At 33.4% G+C, this 24,222-nt stretch overlaps 1 protein-coding gene across 4 annotated transcripts in view; it reads left to right on the top strand.

Moving 5' to 3' along the window:
* Positions 1-24,222, top strand: part of LOC129800366 (uncharacterized) — a 96,197-nt gene that overhangs the window by 35,191 nt on the left and 36,784 nt on the right. For all 4 annotated transcript variants that reach the window (XR_008751617.1, XR_008751618.1, XM_055844701.1 and 1 more), the window contains exons 3-5: positions 7,267-7,426; positions 12,651-12,758; positions 19,977-20,055. Coding sequence is in view for 2 of the 4 variants with exons in the window: in XM_055844701.1 (XP_055700676.1) it covers positions 7,282-7,426; positions 12,651-12,758; positions 19,977-20,055 (332 nt within the window). In the remaining 2 variants the exon portion in view is untranslated. The remainder of the gene's footprint in view (positions 1-7,266; positions 7,427-12,650; positions 12,759-19,976; positions 20,056-24,222) is intronic.

Genomic DNA, 24,222 nt, shown 5'->3' with positions numbered 1-24,222 from the left:
TAGATAATGTTGGGATTATCGAAGACCGGAAGTCGATATGGCTCTTACCGTTTGGCCTCTAGCCCTGCCTCTAGCTGTGTCACAAACTTCCGAATAAAAAAAAATATTTTTGAAAAATATTCTAAACGAATTCATCAAGTACGTGCACTTTACCGATTCATTATACCGAGTAAGTCCGATGCAGCTGGTTTTTAATTTCAAGACCTTTCAAAAAATCCAAATTTAAGCAAATCGGTAAAAAAAACAATAAGCTCTCCAAAGTGTTCTAATTTTGATCTTCGAAAATTCGATATTCAAATATGTTCCGGTTATAGGTATCTAGGGGGAGGTGGGGCTACTTTCAGCTGTGGGTCTAGATTGTTATACGACTTTTTCGCCAATTTCGCAATGAAAATGGTTCTTACAATTATTTAATTTAGATCCACAATCACTTTGGTGGTAGTTTGGTAGTCGATATCTGTTACCGTTCATAAATTTATAAATAAATAACGCAACATACCGTAAGGGCCTTGACAGACCTGAGGATTAGCCGAGAGACGGCTTTGAGTAATTATATTAGAAATATTGGTTAAAGTGCATTTCCATCATTTTCCACTAAGTTGTCTCTCGGCTTAATTCGTAAGTGTGTCGAGGGTATAAGAGCAGGTGACTTTATCCCCTGCGGATAACTTTGACACCCTCCTGTTCCTAAGCTTTTCTTTAATTCTAATGTTTAAGAACGGTTTTCACACATTACAAATGGTAGATCGGATCGGTAAAAACCATCCTTAAGTTCTACGAGAAAAAAAATGCAAAATAGTGAACTTTCAAACAAATCATCCTGCATAAAATAAAATTAAAGACAAGGAAAGTTACCTAAATTCTTTCTCCCTCAGGCAAACCTTTTAGATCAGGAAAATGTCATGAAGTCAAAGTTCAAATCCCTGTCTTTCTCATATGCTTTGCATACACGTGAGAGAAATCCGAAAAAGTTAAAATAACATTCCGGAAATGTTGATTTTACCCTGCACAATTGATCTGAAATCGGTGTAAATATTATGCTTTTTAGGTGTATTAGGGGTTGAAGTTACCCTTTTTCATGTTATTTCTACCCTTAAAAAGGTGTAAAATGAACATTAAAAATGTTGATATATTTTTACACCTAAAAAGTGTTAAAGTTATGAGGAAAAAAAGTTAATCGCACCCACGTTTTTTCTCAGTGTACGTCTTTCCCATTCCTTCTCACTCTTCTTCTTTCAAACATCAACAAATTCAATTTAACTTAGTTGAATTTGGAGTGTGAAAGAATGAGCTAGCTATATGCAAAATATGTGAGATAGAAAGGGATGTGAATTTTGATTTCATGAAGTTTTCCTGAACTAAAGCGGTGTGCCGAAGCAATTAAGAAAAACTTTAAAAAAAGATACTGATTGAAAATACTACAATACAATATTTAAGAACTCGAATTAGTAATTAACTTAATTAATAACGTAAATTAACGAATGGAGTTACATTAGTAGAGTAACTACACCTTCTTTGCTACTATTATTATTAAACTAAAATTTCGTTTTCTTTGCGCTAAGTTTTAAAATCAATTAGAAAGTATTAATTTTAGTATACTCAAAATTGAGCAAATATTGTACAAGTAACGGTAGAACAATTTTGTTAAAGGGGAAGAAAATTAAGAAATTTTGGTCATTAAAAATCTGATTTTGAAAAGCAATGAGTTCTTAATTTTTCATTTTCAAAACGATTTTCATTTTTGCTAATTTCTTAACATAATCAAGCTAATTTGCTACAATAAATGATTCTATAAACTCTATAGTCTATACACAAAAAGAAAACTGGGTCTTTTAAAGAAAAAACTTTATAATTGGCCTTTAAAATGTTTATAACAACAATTTGGGAATATAATGTTTAAATAAGGCTCTGGTGTCCTTATTTGGCCATTACTTCACTTAACTGTAGTGCAGTGTAACTAAAACTTTCGTATTCCAAAAGACGGAAAGTAAATAGAGAAGAGAAAATGTTTCTTGGGTATCTACCTGTACAAAGCAAATATATAAATTCAACTCACCAACATTACTCTAAGTACCTTTTGCATTACTACGCGACTTCTTGAATTTAAACTCTTGCAGAATGCACAGTAAACTGTAAAGAACAATTTTATTGTTATTTCCAATTTCCAAGAGTTTAACTTTGAATTGTGTGAGTCGGAAGGAACAAAAAAAAAACACCAAAAAGAGCCTGTAGATAAACCTCTTTCATGGTGCTTCGCCAGTCTTTAGCCCATAGCTCTTCTTTCCAACAAAGTACTTTTTGTCCATGGATATTGGTGTGAAAAAGTCCGCATTCAAACATCCTCATCATTGTGTTTTGTTAACTTTAAACTCCACAAGTTTCGCAACACAATTCACCATCAAACTATATACACAAGGAATAGTCATAAATCTGCATACCAACCATTCTACTGGCATTAACACTATTAAATTGTATAAACTTTGTTAACACGTAGGGTGAGAAATTATCTTTAGTGTTGTTAGTTGATGAGAGAGTAGAATTCAAGGGGAGGCAAATTGAGTGAGTTGGAAAGATTTTACAAAATATACATTTTCAACTTTTGTACAGTTGAATTGTAATATCCCGTCGCTTTTCTTCCTTTTCACAATATGGAAATCCCTGACAATAGATGAAATAATAAAGTTCCCGTGCGCGAAACTGTTATTCAATTTTCACCAGTATATTCCGCGAATTAGTGCATAATCCACCCACAGTTCCAAAAAGTTTTTCTCAAACCGACGAACACCTTATGTGGAGATTAAGATGGTGTTTTAGGTGAATATTGCACAAGGAAAAGGATGCATAAGATTATTATGAACTTGGAGAAATCTTACGATGAAAAATTTGTCAAAAGTTAAATCTATTGGAAAACAGAACCACGAAATAATAAATGAACATTTAGGGGAAAGTACTCTCCTTTCGAACGTTCATGCCTTCGAATAATGCATTTTCTTTTATTTCTTCTAAGAGACTTACACTTAATTATCACATAACTATTAATAATTGATAATAAGTTAATTAATATTTAATAGAAATGTATAAGTATCTTAGGAAAAATAAAAAAAAAATCACATTATTCGAAGGCATGAACGTTCGAAGGGAGAGCACTTTCCCCTACCGATTTTTCACCTTTTGATGGTAAAAATCTCAAAGCATACATTTTCATTAAGCCCCATTTTGTACTTAAAAATTGTACAGGGACATGAATTTATAAATAAATAAATAAATAAATAATACATATAAATTTTGTAAACCATTTACTGAAAAATACATTATTTAATTTTTTTTTTATTTTACCGTGCCGAACCTTTTTATGACCGTTTTTGTACATTATTCAATATACAAATTACGCTCTTTCAGATACTTCAATCTTTTACATCAGCTAATCAGCTTTAACTAACAAAACATTATTTTCTGTTTTTCTTTATAAAAATAAAAATAAAAATAAAAATCAATCCTTATCAGATTTTTCCCGCATGGTAATAGGGGGAAGGGGAGCACCTTTGAAATTGGGATTTTTTACCTATTTTTAATTAAAATTCAGCCTTATTGTAATATAATTTAGCTGCACAAACTGATTGAAAAGCTAAATTACATTATGATATGGCTCAGTTCCATTTAAACATAGGAGATAAATCCCAATTTCAAAGTGCCCCACTTCCCCCTATGTATAAAACTAATTTATTAGACAAATGAGTAGTATTTCGAAAGACGTTGCATATATAAAAATTTTATGTTACAAAATTATTATAAGTTTTGTTTGAAGCCTTTAAATTCAATTTAAAGCCCCCTGTCAAGAAGTATAAATCATTTTAAGTTTTCGGTTTTCAACGTTGTCCAAAAAATAAAATAAAATGCGATGTATTTCGGAAATTTAGGTTTAGGGTCCATGTAATCAGTGTCAATGACTAGTAAGGAGTTTCAGAAGCAGTGTCAGCATTAATAGGGTAAAGTGGTACAAGTTGGACAATGCAATGGTACAATTTGCACAGGACTTTTTTCTTGATAAATTTAGTACTTCACTTTTATTTGTATATTTTTAATGCTTTAGTTTTATAATTTGGTTCCTTGTGCTTAAAAACAAATTTTGTACTGTATTTATTAAGAAAAAAGTCGTGTCCAACTTCTATCGGAGAATTGTCCAACTTGTAACACTGTCCAACTTAAATCACTTTACCCTAGTTATCACCTGTTTTAGAGTTTTTTTTCAAATCTGCGTTTCACCCATTGGTAGTTTGTCATTTTTTAGATAATATATCGGACAACTTATTTTAATAGGATCGTTACACTTGTACAAAATATGGTACAAGTTTTTTAAGGTCCCTTGTTTTTCTGGAACCATTTCAATCAATTTCTCGGAAACATTGTACAAAAGTATCAATGAAATAATTTTAAGTATACACTAGAGTCTCTCAAATCGGAATCTTTTAAATTCTAACGACACAGTTAAACTCAAAATATCAAAAGTGAAATATTTTGTAAAAAATTCTTGTTGTGGGACAAATGAGAATCATATTTCCCTGCTGCTTCTTAATATTAGACACATTAATCGTGTAATTATTGCCTGAAAAGTTTGTGGAAAAAGTTACATGAACATAATTAAAAGTACAATTTAATCCCACTTAAATTCCGTTATTTTTTGAAAATAGTGTTCGAGTTTAGAAAGTGACGCATCCGGCGCGGCACACCTTTTAGATTAGGAAAATTTCGTGAAATCAAAATTCACTATCACTTTCTTTTCCCAACATATCGTACTTGCCTATCGCACTCGGTCGTCCTATTCTTCATTGCTTTAACGTCATATCAAATTCAATTTAGTTAATCCCAATTTTAAGTGCTAAAGAATGGAATAAATATATGCAAAACATTTGAGAAATAGAGGGATGTGCATTTTGATTTCATGAAATTTTCTTAAACGTGTACCGGATCGATTAGAAATTTAATTCAAACTCGGAACCGTTCGAATTTACTCAATAGAGCCTCAAGTGGATCAGTGGATAGAGTAGTGACTCTATGACTGTGAGGTCTCGGGTTCAAAGCTGAGCAGCAACAGAAAAAGATTTCTCACGCCATATCGGCTTTGAATTCGTCCAGTGAATGAATGGAATAGTAATGCCAATGGTGCATATTGGCAAAAAAGTGAACCGCCCAAAAATTAGAGGCTGATACGAGAACGAGTTTCGATGTGAAAGTGGTACTTCAGTCGACACAAATATTCACTGTCACTGATCCAAACACAGACCGAGAAGGGATGCTGTGATATAGTAGCGGCACTGTTTGCCCACCAGAGCTGTGATATGGAGTGGCTACCCGTATCGGGGGATAAGATAGAATAAGAGTGGAGAAGCATAAGGGTCCCAATTGTGGCCTGGATGCATCGGTAATCCGTAATGGAGACTGACCCTTGGCAAAATCTTAAAATCTTACTCAATTTTCGAAATACCCTAATTCAAAATTGAATAGTTTTAGTGGAAATGTATTCCAAGAAAAAGAAATATTTAAAAGGAAAATGCTATTCACCAAATATTAAAAATCATAAAAAATGGCATGTTGTTCAAATCGCTCCTTGGAAACTACAAGGAGCCAACTCATTTTGGGAAATAACAATTTAATGTCTGAACGAGAACAACTTATTTCTTTTCTATTAGTCTGTGCACATACATCGATCTTTCATATTTTTACATTTCAAAATATGTTTATTTTCTGATTTGACTCTTTGTAAATCAAAATGATGCTGGAATAAGAATGGCAAGGGATCAATATGCTTGAGTTAGTCCCTTGTTTCACAAAAATATGAACGTTAAATCTATTTTGTGCCCTTTTACCGTCACATTTTGAAAAATATTTCTAATTTCGGGAAGGTAATTGTTGTTTTAATTCGAAGGTAAAGTTATCAGAATTAATTTTAATGGAAAAATATACATCTTTTAAACTGTCTTGCAATTCCGAACCTTTTTACCCTTTTTACTGTAATATTTTCTTTATTTTTCCAATTTTTCTGCTCTGTGGTAGAAAATTTTCCATAAAGCTCTTTGCAGACAAGATGTTTCATGAAGCCTATTAACTTATCCCTATGCACAGCTTAGTCTGAGAGACGGACCAGGGTGAAAGGTCCTTATCCTCAAAGTATTACTAGGAATTACGAAAAGACAAACAGCCCTCCAGTGGAAAGTCATTTGTGGTGGTAAATTCCACTCTTGCCAGTGTTGAGTATGAGAATGCGTTATAAGTCTGGTGATCTGCGATATTTGTCAAGGGGCATGACAAAATATGAGAGAGACATTTATACATAATAATCCGTGACAGTGACATCATCCAAAATGGGCCGAAACCCACACTTGGGCAAACTGGGAGTAGACGCAGACAGGGTTGATTCGGCAGCCTGGGCTTGCAAGAGGGAATAGTCTCGGGTAATTAATTCCTCGTCATTGCCGTGAGACATGTCACGTTTATGGGCTCATATTTACTTCATCCCAGTTTCATAGAGCTTCCCAATCTCATGTGGAATACCCGCTGCTTATGTCCGTATGGTGGCATCAGGCAGAGGGAAATTGTACATTGGAATGCATCACTTTCCGGGCCTGTGCTCACAAACCCACCCACATTAGGGATTTCCATCAGAGAATCTCCTATTTGAGTCACTTGGGACTCATATACTATGAAATCACGTGAGGGATGAAGAGACTATATTCTTCAAATGGACCTGATTTAATTATCCAATGTGCCCAATAAAGTCCTCGCATAAGTCTTTCCAGGAAATCAAATGATTTTCCCCTTAGTAGTATAAGAATGTCACTCGAGAGACACTCCATGAACTCTTATGTGGAAGGGAATCCCTATTAGAGTAACATATTTGCAGATTTTTCACGTTTTCCTTGAAAATTCTTTAAATATCTTACAAGAGGTAAAATTTATCGAAATCCGAGTGCAGAAACATGAAGAAATGGTATAAAATATCATATCTAATCTACGATGAGTAATAATATTCCAAATGCTGAAACAAACCTAAAATAATGTTGTTCATCACAACAAAACTTAACGCCTGGTTTAAATTGTTAGCAAATGAAATGAGGCTTCCAGACACTGGAGCATTAAATAGTATTAAAGTCTCCCAATGAATGATTGTGGGAGGATTCTCATTAAATGCCATGTATCATAAAATGGCTCATAAATAATGTGAATTAAATTGCCACACAATTAACCATGTCTGTGGTTTCTTCATTGCAGAACCCCAAAGTCAAGATGAAGATGTCCAAACTGTCTAACCAGACCAACTCCCAGGATCCCCAGGCGGTGAATTCTCGGATTTTTGTTGGGAATCTCAACACATTTCAGTGCTCCAAAACGGACGTTGAACGAATGTTTCAGCGATACGGTCGACTAGCCGGTAAGTGGAAAGCTTTTATTAGCTGGCAATTTCTTTTCCCTGAGATCCACCCTCTTCCTGAGCCACCATAACGGTTAGGAATATCATTTTCAAACCCTTGTGTCTCGAGTGCCAAAAAAAAGGCCATACAACTGGTTAGACGAGAGGTCTCATCCGCTGAGTATTGAGCAGGGTGGGAGGAACATGAAGCCGAAACATGTACAAAGTGGCGATGAAGTGTGAGATACTTGCATCGATTTTTCCACTTAACATACTTTTAAGTCTTCTACTCACTTCACCACCCCCCTCGCCCCTACTTCCCTTACTTCCCGGGAAACCTCTAGCCCACCGTTCCTCACTCCCTCTCTCAGGATTCGGTATATCGCCCATTTATACAGCATTGACGCTATGTGCCATGGTGTTTCCGAGGGTCATAAAACCCCGCATAAAACACTTCTCACATGCAAAATATACAAATGTTTTCATATCTTTTTCGGAAATATTCACCAGGAAAGGCGTATGGAGGCTCTCCTTTCTCTCCACCATCCCGCACACAATTTTCCACTATCACGAAAACACGCGGTATATACCAGGGCTCATGAGCCATGGGAGTGGGTAAAGTTTTCACGGTGAAGGAGCTTCAAATGGAGAGGAAGAAAGGGATTAGAGGTGGAAAATTTTCTTGTACGCCAAAAGAGAGGAATATACAGCATAATAAATTGTTTGAATAATTTGGTGCACGAAATATTTTATTCTAACATCAATTTTGGCCGTTATTTTATTTCCATATTTGAGATGCCTTTTTTTTACATTTCTCCCTCCTTCAATATTCTCTTTTGCATATTTTGGTGAATTTTTAATGCATATTCACAGTTTATAAATAATTTTTTGAGAAGTATCAGGAGCAGCAACATGGTTTCTCCATGAGGGTTTAGTCAGAATTCAAAAATAGAGCAGTATAGTCATGCCAAATGTTCCCCGAAAAGTCGCTTCACCATAAAGAATGTCAAAATCACAACACATCGACATTAAATTCTATGGTAGAAAAGTTTTATTTCGGAAACTTATAAGCTCTTATGAGGCTTAACCCTTTAACGACGAGACACTTTTTACGGACTGAAAATCAACAATGGAAATTAAACTGAGAAACATAATCAATGATAAGTCTTACATCTGAAAATCTAACAGAGTCTGATTCGGTGTATTTTTTACATTTATGAGCGATAGGGAAAAAAATAACCCAAATATTTAAGTAATTGTTCTGACAATACCAATGAATAATATTTTTCGCTTTAATAAAAAATATTACGTGTGAGTATTATAATTTTTATTGCTAAAAGTGTTTTTCTTAAAAAAAAAAAATTGGAAGTATAAAATGGAAATAAAATCAATTATGAATTTGAGAATTTAAAAATTCGCCATTTTTCAGCTTAAATTTGTACTACATAGCAAATAGCTAGAGACTTGCAAAAAATATTCTAGATGCCTTGAATCTCCTACTTTACAATTATGTACAGACATAAGAAAAAAATAACTTTAGGTAGTCACGAAAAATTATTTTCTTTATGGGACACCGGTGTTCCAATCATCCTTAAAGAGTTAATTAAGGGGGTATCCCTAATTATAGGAAATCAAAAATTGACTATTACTTGCTATATTTGTTTTGATGAGAAGAAATCCACATACCATGCATTTTTTGTAAATATTTATACTTAAAATCTTTTAAAAAGAAATGTATGATAAAACGTAACAAAATAGCAGACTATAGGGTGGTGGCATTACTTGTGGCCTGTCTTTACATATGGCCTTATCGCAATTTTTGTTAGAAAATGATTCCAAAAACCAAAATATTGTGATTTGTTGTTATAAGACATAAAATATTTTTAATTTTTGGGTTTTTCGAAATCATTTTGTGCCATTGTAGTGTTTTTTTGAGGAGGCCATAAGTAAAGATAAAGGGCATAAGTAATGCCGCCACCCTATGTGTAGCTCACTGGAACGACATCATAAAACTCTACTGGGAAATGTACTGCTCGTATATCTCACCTGATAAAAAAATATTCAAAGGATTAATTTTTGTTGAGTGTAATTCGTAGCTAAACTAAGAAAATCCTGAAATAGAAACTTTCCTTCAAGGTAAAAAAAATCATTCTTGGGACAAAATTTTGACTTGAACACGCTTTGAAAATCTTAAAAGAAATGATATGCAACAATTGGTTTAGGTCAACTGGAAGAAAATTTAATACTAGAGGGAATAATCCCAGGGGCCTCTTGACATTTCATTTTTCCATATGTTTTTGCATAGAGGCACTGAAGACTATTGGCAAGTTTTTTCCTAAAGAGAATTGACTTATTACTTTAATATATTTCGAAATCATACATTAAAAGCTTTCATATTTCATAATGCTCGCCGAAATAATACAAGAAACGAGGAAATTTGTTTAAGTCGCGGTGCAATATCTGCAAAATTTTTACAAGGAAAAGTGAAAAATATCTTCAGTTTTTATTAGGCTTGATGGGCCCCTGATAATCCTGAATTTATTTCAATTGATTCATAAATTCGAGAAGATTGTAAAAAAAATAAGGTGTATAGTAAGATGGGGTAACTGGATCGTTTTCCGAAGAGTGCTACTTAAACGCTTGTTTTTGAACTAATGGAATTCTTTTTTATTTCTTCTAAATCCATAGAATTGTTCACTGTTTCATTCAGAAACATAATATAAAAAAATTATCAAAAATATTTTTAAAAATTTATAAAATAATAATGATAATACTAAAATAAGTCAGCATGCACTAACTGGGTCGCCTTTTCGCTAATTCACTTTTAATTAATCCTTTGGATTTAAAATATTTTTTTCACAAGGAAAAAACAATAAATGTTTTCAATCAACTAGTTGTCATTAGCGAAAATATCACAGCTAGGAAATTTTTAGTGAAGAACCCAGCTGGCACAAGATTGAAATGAGTCAATTACACTCTCTTATTTAATGGATTAAATTATTATTTTTGTTTTTTTTTTCAAACTTGAATAGTTATATTATATTACTGTAGTGACTATATTACGAAAATAAAAATAAAAATATTATTTTAAGTGAATTAGTCATAAACGATCCAGATAGCGAAGCGCCCGGATTAGCACACTTGACTATAGATAAAAAGCGTTTCAATTCAAAGTTTTGTTTTCAAAGTTTCAAATGTTCGTTTGAGCGCTTGCAAAGTGCGACATCCCGTTGAATTTGTTAAAATTGACCTCCATCCAATTTTCTGATTTGAATTCTGGTTATCAATTTGTTTTCTTGGATAGTTACTCTATCAAAATCAATTAGGTTCTTTTCGAAGTAATGTAAAATAAAGAATTTGAATTCGGTGACCGTAAAAACGTATGTTCGACAGCGGCTCCGCGCGCCCCCTTAAAATATTAAAAAAATTCTTTTCAAAAAAAAAATCTTTTTAATCTGTAAGAATAATTCCAAAATATGAACATTATATCTCAAGTATTTAAAGTACATTACCTGAATGGGTTAAATCTTCATTCATTACGAATTTCCTTAATTTCTTTAATATTGAAATAAAAATTCATTAAAGAAAAGAAAACAAATAACATTATTTAATATCACAATTTTTTGTGTGTTGTACTTGAAATTATGTGTTAAAAGAAGTATTCCTAAGCATCTAAAAAATGTGAAATTTTAAAAAGCGCAACAAGGCTTTTGTATTATTTATTTAGTCTAATAAAATTATTTAGCAGTCAAACTCAAAGTGAGAAATATTGAGTTCAGTTTTTTTCAAGGTTTTTTTTATTTTAGACTTTTTATTTAATTTTATTCATTCATTCATTCATTTTCAACCGCTTATCCCTATTGGGGTCGCGGACAGTCGTGGTAGGTCTGCCAAACCTGATGTCATTCCAGAGCCTCTTCCATTACTCTGGTGCCCCCCGACCCCGGGACCAGCGGTTGAAGCAACAGCTTGTCCATTGTCTCGCGTAGGTCGGTTCCGGTGCAATCCGTCCGTCATCCGAGGCTCTTTTTGTGTTTTTTGCGGCCAGGTTACTGTGACAACAGGATGCAAGCCTGATGCCCAGGCCTCCTTATCCAGGAGGCAAGGGTTTTGAGGTGGTCCGCGGTTTAGTATTCACTAAGGACTTCTCGTAAACGCAAAGATGCCGATACATGCCTATAGCTATTCCCAAACAAACTATAGCCAGTTCAAGAACCAACCATAGCCATTCCCTATCCGCCACCTGGGACGCGCCCGATGGGTACCCCAACCACACGGGATTTAATTTTATAGTTTTTTTTTATATTTAACCGAATTGAACCGATTTAGAGACGACCTAAAAAACTTGCGTAAATAGATTAAGTGTAACATATTTTAATCAAATAACCGAATGTCTGGCAAGAAACTTTTTTACATACAATATCTTGTTACGATTACTAATAATTTAATCAAATTTACAATTCAAATTATTTATCAGCTCGGATCATAAGTCACAACAGCATCGAATCACAAACGCTTGAAATCACTTTAAAACTCATTTGATATTCCAAGATCTTTTAGTGAATCCAAACTCATGCCAATCGGTTGATAAATTCGCTCAATTTACCTAGAGATATTAAACTTTGGACTTTGAATATCCCTTATTTTGGAAATGATTCAATTATGTCTTTTGCATATGGAGAAAATTACAACATAAACAACGTCTGAAAATTACAGTTTTTTTTTCTTCTAATCTAAAGTATTATCACTAAATATGTTAGTCAAAGAGAAATTTTGTGAAAATATTGTTCTTATTTCTTAATACTTTTTAATCTGAATTATGAAGAGGGTAGCTTACATCTCATAAAGGAAGGTGTTTACTGTTTACCTCCCCCTTAGAATTCATTGGTAGAATTTGTGTTGTCCGGAAATATTAACCCCTAACTAAATATTTAAAATCTTGTACTACAGAACTACAGATAAGCATTGTTTAAAGATCGGTCTGAAAATTTAAAGAAGGAAATTAGTTCGGAGGTCAAATATTACTGTCTTTGCACTGACTATTAAATTTTGTTTGCAATTGCCAAATATCTGTATTTACAGATGAGAATAATATGACTGAATGACCTAGCCTTTGTAATACAAAATCCTTTCTAACTCCTTAATCCCTAAACTACACAAGTAAAATATCCGTAATTCGTGCATTCTCATCATTCTTCCCATTATTTTAACCCTATGTCATCTAACTCTTTTGTTTCATTTGCAGGAATCTCCATGCACAAGGGTTACGCTTTCGTCCAATTTACAAATCCCTTCGATGCCAGAAATGCTTGCCATGGAGAGGATGGTCGTACCGTACTTAGCCAGACGTTAGGTAAATTATGCTCTACATTATGTACAATATTTGTTGGAAGAAAAGTGGCTTCCCGAGGTTTGTGTGAAAGAGATTACAGCTAACAATGAATTTACTGATAAAATTGCCCCGGATGAGAGGTTCAATACATAATACCAGCAAATAGGCGAGGGATAAAGCAATGTGGCCCCCTCTCTTATATTAGTTAATACAACATTTTGTTTTAGTTATAACGATGGGCCGGGGTCAAAATGGAAATTGCTTGCGATACTTATTTATGATAATTATTCCTATTATATTGCATAATGTAAACAATGTGGCAAAAGCTCCTGGAAACACCTAAATTTACACCCACAAACCACCCCAAAAGGCCAGAGGGGAACATAAAAAGCTTCCCCAAAACGTGCTCTTAACTTTCTCGGTGAAACATTTTAACACTTCACCACTTTAGTATCTGTCGGAAGGGGTGGCTTCCCGCGAAAAACCCATGTCTCTGGGGGGGGGAAGGAAAAATTTCAATATCTAAGCTTGGGGGTTGCTTGAGCGATTTCGGAAGGGCTTTGCCAATCCCAGGCTCAATGGAGTCTCACAGGAGATAATGTTCATCATCCACTTCGTGTGTCTCTCATGCCCCACGGATATTGCATGGGATTCGAGCCTTGAGGGCCTATAACTCCCCATAAGATTCCACCAGTAGTTAATGCAAGACTTGTGTTGTGGTCGCCTTATCCGTGGCAAACACCAAAATCCTTCTCCTGTTGAAGAGGGTCTCTGGATCTGCCACTGTGATAAAATCTGCTTAAGAAAAAAGGGAGTAATGCGAATTTTTCGTCTTATGGGGGAGGCAGTTCGTCCGTTTCTTCGCGACTTTCAATGTTGACGTCTTTATTTTCTGAAGAATATCAAATTAAAATTGTGGATGATGTTGAATTGTGTAATTTTAAATGAAGTTCGAGATATTGAGTTATGTAATCATATTATAATTTTAGATAAGATCAAGTGTAGCATGAAAACCTCCAATTTTTCAAAAAATGTTCTTTCTCTAAAGCTGTCTACACATTAGACAAATTATAGAAATAATAGCATTTCAAAATGACATTGAAAAGAAACTTCAATATTGAAGCGAATATTGAAGACAATATTTTAATAATTGCCTACACACTGAACAAATTAACTTCAATATTAAAAACACCAGTCTAGTCAGGAATTGACAGATCTTTTGGGATTTCCTTCCGTATTTTGTCAAGAACACCCAAAAATACCCAAGTTGGTCAGAAGATTTCTCCAGCTTCCTCCAGGAAATCCCAGATCGTCTGGGATTTTCTTGTTTATTATGCCCAAAGCACTTCAGATACATTCAGTGGTCAGAGGATTCCTGGAGCTTCTTCCTGGAAATCCCAGATCTTCTGGGATTTTCTTGTATATTATGTCAAAAACACCTCAGATTGGAAACAAAAGCCAAATAGAATTAATAACTTTAATTCTCACAGACTTTCTGGATCACGCTTCGTATCATACCGTAGGAGAGTTTACCATCGCGAGCAAAAGGACTGGATGGCCACAACCACAAACCTTCGTTCCCTCTGTAGGATTCCAATTCGTATCATAAAATTATATTTATATGAAGTGCTTTGGGCATAATGAACAAGAAAACCCAGAAGTTCTGGGATTTTCTGGAGGAAGCAGGTGATTAGTGCTGACCAAGATGGGTTCTTGAGGAGATTGAACAAAATATATAACCAAATTCCAAGAATCTGGGATTTTCTGGAGGACGCAGGAGTAATGGATTTTGATCTTGGATGTGTTTTTATTCATGAACAAGGAAAATCCGGCAGTTCTGTGATGTTCTGAAGGAAGAAGATTCCTGACCATTAAAAAATATTGAAGGAAATATCAAATCAATTTGATATTTAGAGTTTCTTTGAAATTTTATTTCAATGTGACTTTGAAATTTTTTATTGACATAATTTGGCCTATTTTGTAGCCATTCAAAATATTGAAATAAAATATTGAATAAAATGTTCCATATTGAAACAAATATTTCAATATTTGCCTTCATACTGGACAATTTTCTTCAATATTGAAACATTTATGTCAATAAATCTTTGTAATGTGGAGGCAATCTTTGTCAATATTTGATATTGAAAAGAAATATTTCAATAAATTATGTCTAATGTATAGTCAGCTTAAGGCCCAGGTGATTTCTTGTATTTTTGGACATGTTTTAAATATAATCCGGCTGAACATTTTGTCCATAGATACCTTTCACCGGAAAAATCTCCATCTTGAAATATGTAAGGTCAAAGTTTAACTGTTCTGGTAAAAGGAGGCTAGTTTTTTTCAATCTATTTGATCAAATTCGGTTTTATTAAAGGCCTTGATATTCCAAACCCCACTGGATTGGTCTCTATTGTCTTTATGGCCTCCACACATTGGGAGACATTTTTGTCAAAAATTGCTTTTTTGAAGGAAATTCCCTGCAGCGTTGTAGGGGGAAACGTCAAATTTCTGTCAAAAACGCAATTTTTGACGAAAATTGCTCCCAATGTGTAGACGCCTTTACTCTTAAGAGGACTTGTGAAAAAGAAATTATAATTTATTTCAGGTCTATCAAAAACATATAAATGTTTCATTATTTGACAACTCTGAATTGAGTCACGAAATCATCTCGATTATGGGATGCGAGAAATGAATCTTACCGCACGTCGTCGGTTGAGGTGAGATCTTTTGGGAATTTGAGCAGTGAACAGCCGAATTGTATTTTCCCATGCATTATTCACTCATCTGTTTATAGATCAGAATGACAAGGTACAGAAATATTTTTAGGCAAGATAGACAATTTGGCAGCATGGCCATTTCCCAAAATATAATGCAACAACTCTCGTCTCTTTCTGCACAACAACAAAAAACTTTAGTGATGTCATCTTAAATATTTAAGAGGGAAAAAAGAGGCTTAGGAAAAAGATCCACAGATGACATGTAGACGTACAAGTTAATTTACTCTATTAACTTAGCCAATTTTGTAACTATGTATGCCATTAATTTAATTTGGCTGACAATTAAGAAAAGTTGAGAAACTTCAACCGAGAAAATCGTATAATTTATGTCTACCTTGAAATAAATAAAAGATCTGCAATATGGTTTATTACTGTGCAAAATCCTTGCGCGATTTTTCTCGCATTTTCACATTTCACCAATTATGCAGTGATATAAAAATTTACTTGCGGTTCATGCATTTGTCCCATGAGACATCATTTACAAATATTAATAAACTCCATTCTGAGCACTGTAGAGTTCTCAGTCAGAAAGTTGAGCATTCTTTAGGGAATTTTCACACAGAGCTTTTTCCCACAATTTTCCTCCTTTGTGGGAGTCAGTGTCACAGCAGGTGGTGGGCGGGTAGATAATGTCACATGGTACAAAAAAGTGAGGGAATTTTTCGGAAACCACAAATTTTTCAGTGGGACACCATAGAAAGTTGCTGAACAGGAAGATATTTGCAAAAATGGCTTTAATATTTTTTTTTTAAAAATCTCTCATAAAGTTAGGGTTATACAGATTTTGTGAAAAAAAACGCAATGTTGACATTCTTGAGAATGAATTTTTCGATAATTTTACGATTATGCTTTAACTATAAAATCATAAAACTGTATTTCCTAAAGTTTACGACTATGTGTTCAAGGAAATTTGAAAACTTGAAATTATTACGACTTTTATATTGACAAGATGATATTTAATAAGTGTATCATTAAATGTCATGACGAATTTAAATTTAAAGATTTTATTTATAAGTTCTTATTCTTAAAGACTTCCTCTATAAGGATTTTGAATTTATTTTCAGGGGAGCAATGTCTGTACTATTTAGAATACTTTACATTAATAAAAAAATGTCATTGTCACTACTTTCAGTCATACAACACGCTTAATTAATGGTGAAAGTATATAATATTAACCTGAAAATACATAAAATATTATGAATTGCTGTCTCATAAACCACTCAACATAGAACATGAACTAGCTAATAAATATTAAATTTATTTGACTCTTCCGTAAATTGTGATAGTGTTTCAAAATTCTTTAATAAAATATGATCCTGTTATTATTATTAATCGTGTCGAGCAAGATCGAATCCGCGAGTTTTTACTTACTTTGCGGTTGATGTATTCACGTGTTCTTTTGACACTCAATTTAAGCCTCGTGGAAGGATCAGTCAGTTCTCGGGGGCTGTCCAGTAGAGGAATTCTGTAATTTTCGTGGCATTGTCACGCGTGATTTCGTAACCTGACAATGCCATTCGAGTTTTTTTTTGCCATATCACATGAGTTCGAAAATGCAATTCATTGAATTTTTAATGAAATTCCTTTACTTGGTAATTTTATGAAAATACAGTACGTCTTGGTTCATTTGTTTAACAAAATTCATTGTCATTTAAATTGCCAGAAATCTCAAATATGTGACTTCTGACAATGCCACGTGAGCTCAAATGGCAATATCACGGCTACAGAATCGAATTTTCGAAAAAGCTGTCCTAAGATTTGAACCCAATTGGTCATATGGCATTGCCAAAGCGTTACAGAATTCCCCTTCAGGAGCATAGATTTAGTTCCGATTAAAGCCCTAAACAGGCGTGAAGGTTCCTTCCTTGCTTCCTGTTATGAACCTGTTATTATGTGTGAAAGAGGAGACAATTCTCTTCTTTTCTGTTTGTTTTTTTTTAAATTACTTAGAACCTCAAAAAATATGCAAAATATAGTAATCAAATGAATTTAAGATATATTCCGCCTTCTATTCCCAAAATTTAATGAATTTGAAATTTGAATAACTGCCTAAGGGATGCATAATGATATTGATCTTGGATGGAATGATAACTTTTCGATACTGTCGAATCGATAGTATCGATAAATCTATATCTCTTAGATTAAGTCAGTGACGACCTTTTACGCAACGTTAGGCCATTTATTGTTACACTCTTAATAAAATGTGACTGTTGCTAAATATCTATATTAGCTATGAAAAGTACAGCTATCGTTTAAATTTTTCAGAATCGACAGTCGATTTTATCGAAAATAAGTTATGTCACCCCTTTTTTCTATGTGCTTGTTCCGGTGCTAGAGATCAAACGGTTAGAGATATGGTCTTCGCGTTTCATTGAACTTCTCACATAAATCGATGTTCTCTATAGGGATAATTTCGGAGGCAGCCAAAATCCCGAACGCTAAAATCCCGAATGCCAAAATCCCGATAGGGCCAAAATCTCGAATGTTCAAAATCCTGAAAGGGATGAAATTATATAGAGGATAATGTGTAGAAAAATTTCAAGGCACAGAAAATTTCCCTTTGCCTCCAGCAAGCGCGGGTGCAATCGAGGGAGTAACTATGACACTTTTAAGAATTCGAGATTTGGCTTTCGGGATTTCGGTCAATTCGGAATTTTGGCTTTCGGGATTTTGTCGTTCGGGATTTTGGCTTTCGGGATTTTGGCTTTCGGCATTTTGACCGGGACCCGGATAATTTTTACTCTCACTTCTTAGAGTATCTACTAACCTATATCTAAGAGTAGCTCTACTAGTAAAAGCACTTATTTTTTTAGAGGTTTTCAGTTCGATCCTTGATGAAGTCATAATTATAAAAAAATCTGTAAGAAGTCGTACAGGCAATAAAAAGAACAATAGAAGGAACAACAACAAAAATAATAAAAATAATAATAATAATGCTGGCACAACATTCCATGAAGGAACAAGGCCTTCCCGCAAGGGAATTTCTAGACATGCATTACTATTTTTTCTTGTATGGGATGAGGTTGTCAGTCCCATGCCCGTGGAATCAAGTGCAGTGAAGAAGCTCACTGGATGCAACCCGACCGAACACCTTTAACGCCAGAAAAATTCTTGGTGACCTAAAGGTGACTCAAACCCGGAACACTTGGCCCATTGAGTACCCAATAAAATAATCATTTCTAAACAATAATCTTCATTTTGAATTATAATCATCATTCTTAGCAATTACATGGTCCTGGCCTCGTCTCAGGATGCAGGACTCAGCGCTATTCGAGCGATTTAGTACTCCGTACCTCTAATGAACTGCTAAATATCCTGGTACATACCGTGTGTCCTCTGCAAACTGGGTCAGCCTAGTTTACCCTAAAGTTATTCCAGACTAGATTGTAGTCATTCTTGCGAACTAATTTCCGTTACCTAATCAGTATGGGAATTCTGTAACACTGGCAATGCCATATGACAAATTTTGTTCAAAACTGAGAAGAGCTTTTTCGAAACTGTGATTCTGTAACTATGGCATTCTGGCTTTGCCATGTGCAATCTCAGAAGACTATATTTTTGATTTTTGACAACTCAATTATCTGTGTTGTGATTCTCACCTGAAGTTTCCCGAATACAACTTAGAGCACGAGGCTTCTATCTCCAGAACAATCCAAAAAGTGATATAATACCAGGAAACGGTAATTGACAGACTGAATGACATAATCAAACACAGACTTTAGGTGCTCCCTCCTAACAATCTGTATCTGATTTTAAGAAGAATTGTGTTTTCAAACTCATGTAATATGGCAAAAAGTGTTCGATTGGCATTGTCAGGTTTCGAACTCATGTGTAACAATGCCATAAAAATTATAGATTCTCCTACAGGTTACTGAAACCTAAGAAGCGTATTTTCCTGATGTCAGTTACTTCGGTCACCTCTTGGTAACGTTCATACCGTCCATACTCATTATTATTGTACATGTTCCAAAAAAGCCCCTCCCCACACAAGGAGCCAAATTAAGGATCCGCTGTAAAATTCTCCTCATAAACACGGCTAAGAGTTCGTAATTCTGTTTGCTGAGAATACGCATTTAAAGCTAATAGGGTGAAAGGAACACCTATTGACACTTTAAAGAAGTCATGTCAAGACTTATTTGCACCCTACTCTGTACCATTTGGAATATGAAATTTGAACATCTATCCTTACCAGGAAACGTAATTACAAATTTCAAGATTTTGACAAAAGTGTCAATAGGGGTTTCCTGTCGAAGAAGTGTTCCTTTGACCCTACATGACAAATACGAATATTAAAGTGTTTTTATTTTCTTATAAATTACCTTTATCGCTGGTGCAGTGTTATGCTTTTTCGTACGTCAAATTGACATTGACAAACGTCACCCGTTCTGATATATATATATTGAATAATTCACTTCCAGCAATTTACAATTTTTTCTAAATTTATTTTTAACCTCTTTTGCAGATGTAAACATGGTTGCTGAACCAAAACCACATCAGATTGGCAGGAAGCGACAAAATGTCACTAAAACAGGAAATGATTGGTGAGTTAAATAAAATATAACAAATAATTGAAATATTTCATCTAAAACACCAATATTGCATTAAACGAGAGGCTATGTTTCTTTTTTGGACGTCTGGTATCAAGAGGAATGCAATTAAACATTTGAAAATTGGAAAATTCATTTATTTGGGTGCAGAATGACTTTCTCTCCCGGTCCATTCAAATGTCAGTTAGTGTGACAATTGATACTAATTTTTCGTCTGATGGGAGGATTTGTTAGTACCATAGGAGAAAGACATTCTAATGGAATTGCGTGGTCGCTAATTCCATTGAAAATTCACTCCAATGCATCCTCTGGCGATCATTCACCCCTCCGCAGGACATGACCAATTTAAATACCTCGATGGGGTTTTAGGAGGGTTTGGGGTCATTTGTTGTTATAGTTTTTTTTTTTTTTGTAAACCTATGGAAGCGTATTGAGATACAGCCGGGAATTGTTTACTCAATCAGAGAGAGAGAGAAAAATTCGAGCAGTCAGTTGAACGTGGAAATTCTGTCGCTCTTTTGGAGCATTTCTTCCTTTTTTGCAACAAACCTCTCTCATGTTATTCTGGGATTCGGTTGGTTGGATTTTGGGGATGGTTCGTTGGCAAATATTTACTCAGGGATTTGTTCTCTCTATGCGCTAGTGAATGGATCTGAAAATATTTGCTTAAATCTGTTATTTTGCGTGTTCTTTCACCCACCTCTTTTTTTTCCAGCTGTTCTCACCATCTCTTCCTCCAATTTTTTTCACTTTGACTTCCTGGACCACTTTTTCTCCCCCAAACCTTCCATCCCCAAGTATATCCTTCAACACATCCATTAAACTTTATCGTTTCTTGTTCTTCCCAAATCAATCAATTGGTACATAATTCAGCACGGCAACTTCTCGATGTTTTGCTTTCTAGTCACTTTTGAGAAGCAGAATCTCATAATTTTTCAGTTTTTCCCACACAAACTCGCATTTTCTGTGATTGATGTCTGAGAGGAGTCTCGAGTTTTCGCCACATTCCCACCCAACTCCCGGCTTATACCACAATTTATTAGTGACTCAGTGGGGATCGTAATACTCCGCATTTTCACGAAAATGTGGAGTGATAGACAAAGACGTGAAAAATTGATACCAAAGTTAGAAGAGAAATAGACATAAGACATGGTAGAACCATAATGGGGAAAATTGGGTTTAGAAATATGACTTAAACTACTTTTGGAAGAGGAAAATAAATTAAATAAGAAAAGAAATTAAAATTGAATTTAATTTTAAATCTTTTAATAATCCAACGTGGATTATTAAAAGTAATAAAATACATTAATCATGCTTTTCCTTTTTAGTTTAAGTAATAAAATAAACTTGAATTTAATTTTTAATAAAATTTACAATGGAAAAACAACTAAAATTAAGTAAATAAAAACGGAATAGCTTTCAGTAGATCTAATCATTCTGGAAAAATACCAAATACAGTGGGACCTCGATAGAGTCAACCCCCGATAGATTCAATCTCCAATAGAGTCAACAGCTATTTTTTTTCTCTACGGAATCCGATAGAGTCAACTTGGACCCAAATTGACTCCGATAGAGTTAACTTTTCCATTATTATTGAACTAATAATATTGTATGACTTTTTCGAAATTCAAATCAGTGTTTTGGTGTATCAATGTAACGTTTTTAACACAACACTGAGAGAAAAGAGAGGGTGCGATTAACCTTTTTCCTCAGAACTTAAACACTTTTTAGGTGTAGAAATATATAAACATTTTTTAATGTTAATTTTACACCTTTTTAAGAGTAAAATTAACATGAAAAAGAGTCATTTTAACCCCTAATACACCTAAAAAGGGTAATATTTACACCGATTTTGGATCAATACTACAGGGTAAAATTAACATTTCCGGAATGTTATTTTAACTTTTTCGGATTTCTCTCAGTGAAGAAAAGCAATATTATGATAAAATTCTTATATTAAACGTCTAATCAATTTTCGACAAAATAATTTTCTTTTCGTGATTTTAAGCGTTTTGACCGATTGAAAGTTCTCTTGTCTTTTCTCATTCGTCGTAAGATTTGTTGATTAAGCCCTATGATCCCATATGACGTGTTTTCCTGTAATCACAAAAAAACGATTTTGGTGGTGAAGGGAAGGGGTAGGGAGGAAATGAGGGTCATAATAATAATCCCCAGGTTGACTTATTACAGGGTCGTTTGAACACTCCAAGTAGATATCTCTAACCATTTAGCGCTCATTTTTCAGAACAAGAAAATGAGAAAAATTGGTTTTATTGCTCTTTTTGTTAAGTTTAGAGCCATAGTTATGTCATAACGAAAAGAACAACTATCAATCTCTTCTTTCATACAAAAAAGGTTTAAAATAAATTCTAATTAACAACGTTAATTGCATCAGAATTTTCAACGATTAAATATCTACCGGAGCTCTTCTAAAAAAAAGTGAAAAAAAAAAGAAATCTTTAAGACGGCATTCCCTTATCCTAACAACGTGGATGGACCTCAATATTATCACATGGATAGTAATTTTCACTTAAGATACTTACTAATAATAAAAACGTTCTGTAAAATCATTCCTTAATCTCCAATTTTTGCCCAAACATACGACTTTTTTGGACCAGAAGGTGTAGAATTTATGGATTAATTAAATAAAATATTCTACTATCGTGTTAAATTTATCAATTATCTAGTACAAAGATAAAATAATACCCCTTTAATATAAAAATTTCATATTTTAATTGATTTTTTCGGACTCCGATAGAGTTACTGAATCCAATGGGGTCAACAGGCCTGGAAATAATTAGTTGACTCTATCGAGGTCCCACTGTACATAAATTTTAGATTGATCAAAATTTATATCTCCTGTGAAGGAAATAATTTAGAAAAACAGGATTAAAAGCTCATTTCTTTCTCGAACTTCTTAAAATTTCAAGGAGATTTATCAAAATTACTAAAACCAATAATATGAAGATTACCTGCCGTAAAAATACAAAGCCTCAGTCTTCTTTTTTTCATAAGTTAATTAATTTTGAAAAATTCAGTTATCTAATTTTGTTCCAAGATCTTCTACACAGTAAAAAAAATGTGTAAAATTTTACTACTATATAATAGTACAAAATCGACCATTTTAGTTGTTTAATTTAAAAATGTTTAAAAAATGCACAATATTTTGGTAATTTATTGTCACGTGATTGAAAATTACCACTATTATAGTTGAAAAATTTTCAACAACATTGTTTAATTTGAAAATTTAAAAAAAAAATTGAAAATTAATTATTTAATTGCGATCTGTGTAAAATTTCTCACTATTATAGTCATAAAAATTTTCAACAATGTTTCGTGATTTAAAATTGTTGAAAAATTCTAAAAATTACCACTATTATAGTACGATTATAGTTTTTCACATTATTATAGTTTGAAAAGATACACAACTTTATGCTATTTTTTGTCACATGATCAAAAATTAACACAATTATAGTTTGACCATAATTTTTCACACTATTATAGTGCGAAGCCTTATGTATTTCAACCAAAGTTGTTGATTTTTTAAACAAAAGTTGTTGAATTTTCAGACAAAAGTTGTTGAATTTTTAAACAAAAGTTGTGTAAAAATTGTTTAATTTCCATTTAAGACATATACTTCAGTCGAGATGCTTTTCATTGGGCAAAAGTCATATAGAACATCAAATATTTATATGCATAATAAGTATATCGTAAAGATCCGAGCATCAGATGTAATTATCTCGCATTAGGGATGATCTCGAGTATAAGAAAAAAAACATTACAAATGTCTAAAAAGCAATAAAAACTAAAATAAATTAAATGAAAATTCAACAATTTTTGAGTTTACACACACAAAAATTCAACAATTTTTAAATTCAACAACTTCAAATTCAACAACTTGAAATTCAACAACATTAAATTAAACAATTTTAAATTAAACATTTTTTACAAATTTAACGCTATAATAGTGGTGTGAAAGATTACACACTATAATAGTGTTAATTTTTTTTTACTGTGTACCTAAGTTCATTGATACACAAAATGGTTTTCCAGATTAGCTAATTTCCCAAAATATCAATATTTTGATTGCAATCAATTACTGAGAAATCTCTTCTCTATTTTATGATTTACATTGTTCAAAAATAAATAAAATATGTAATT

The sequence above is a fragment of the Phlebotomus papatasi genome, chromosome 2 (genome assembly GCF_024763615.1).
Source record: "Phlebotomus papatasi isolate M1 chromosome 2, Ppap_2.1, whole genome shotgun sequence".
In the NCBI taxonomy this organism is placed as follows: domain Eukaryota; kingdom Metazoa; phylum Arthropoda; class Insecta; order Diptera; family Psychodidae; genus Phlebotomus; species Phlebotomus papatasi.
This window is presented reverse-complemented; position numbering and strand designations above follow the sequence as displayed.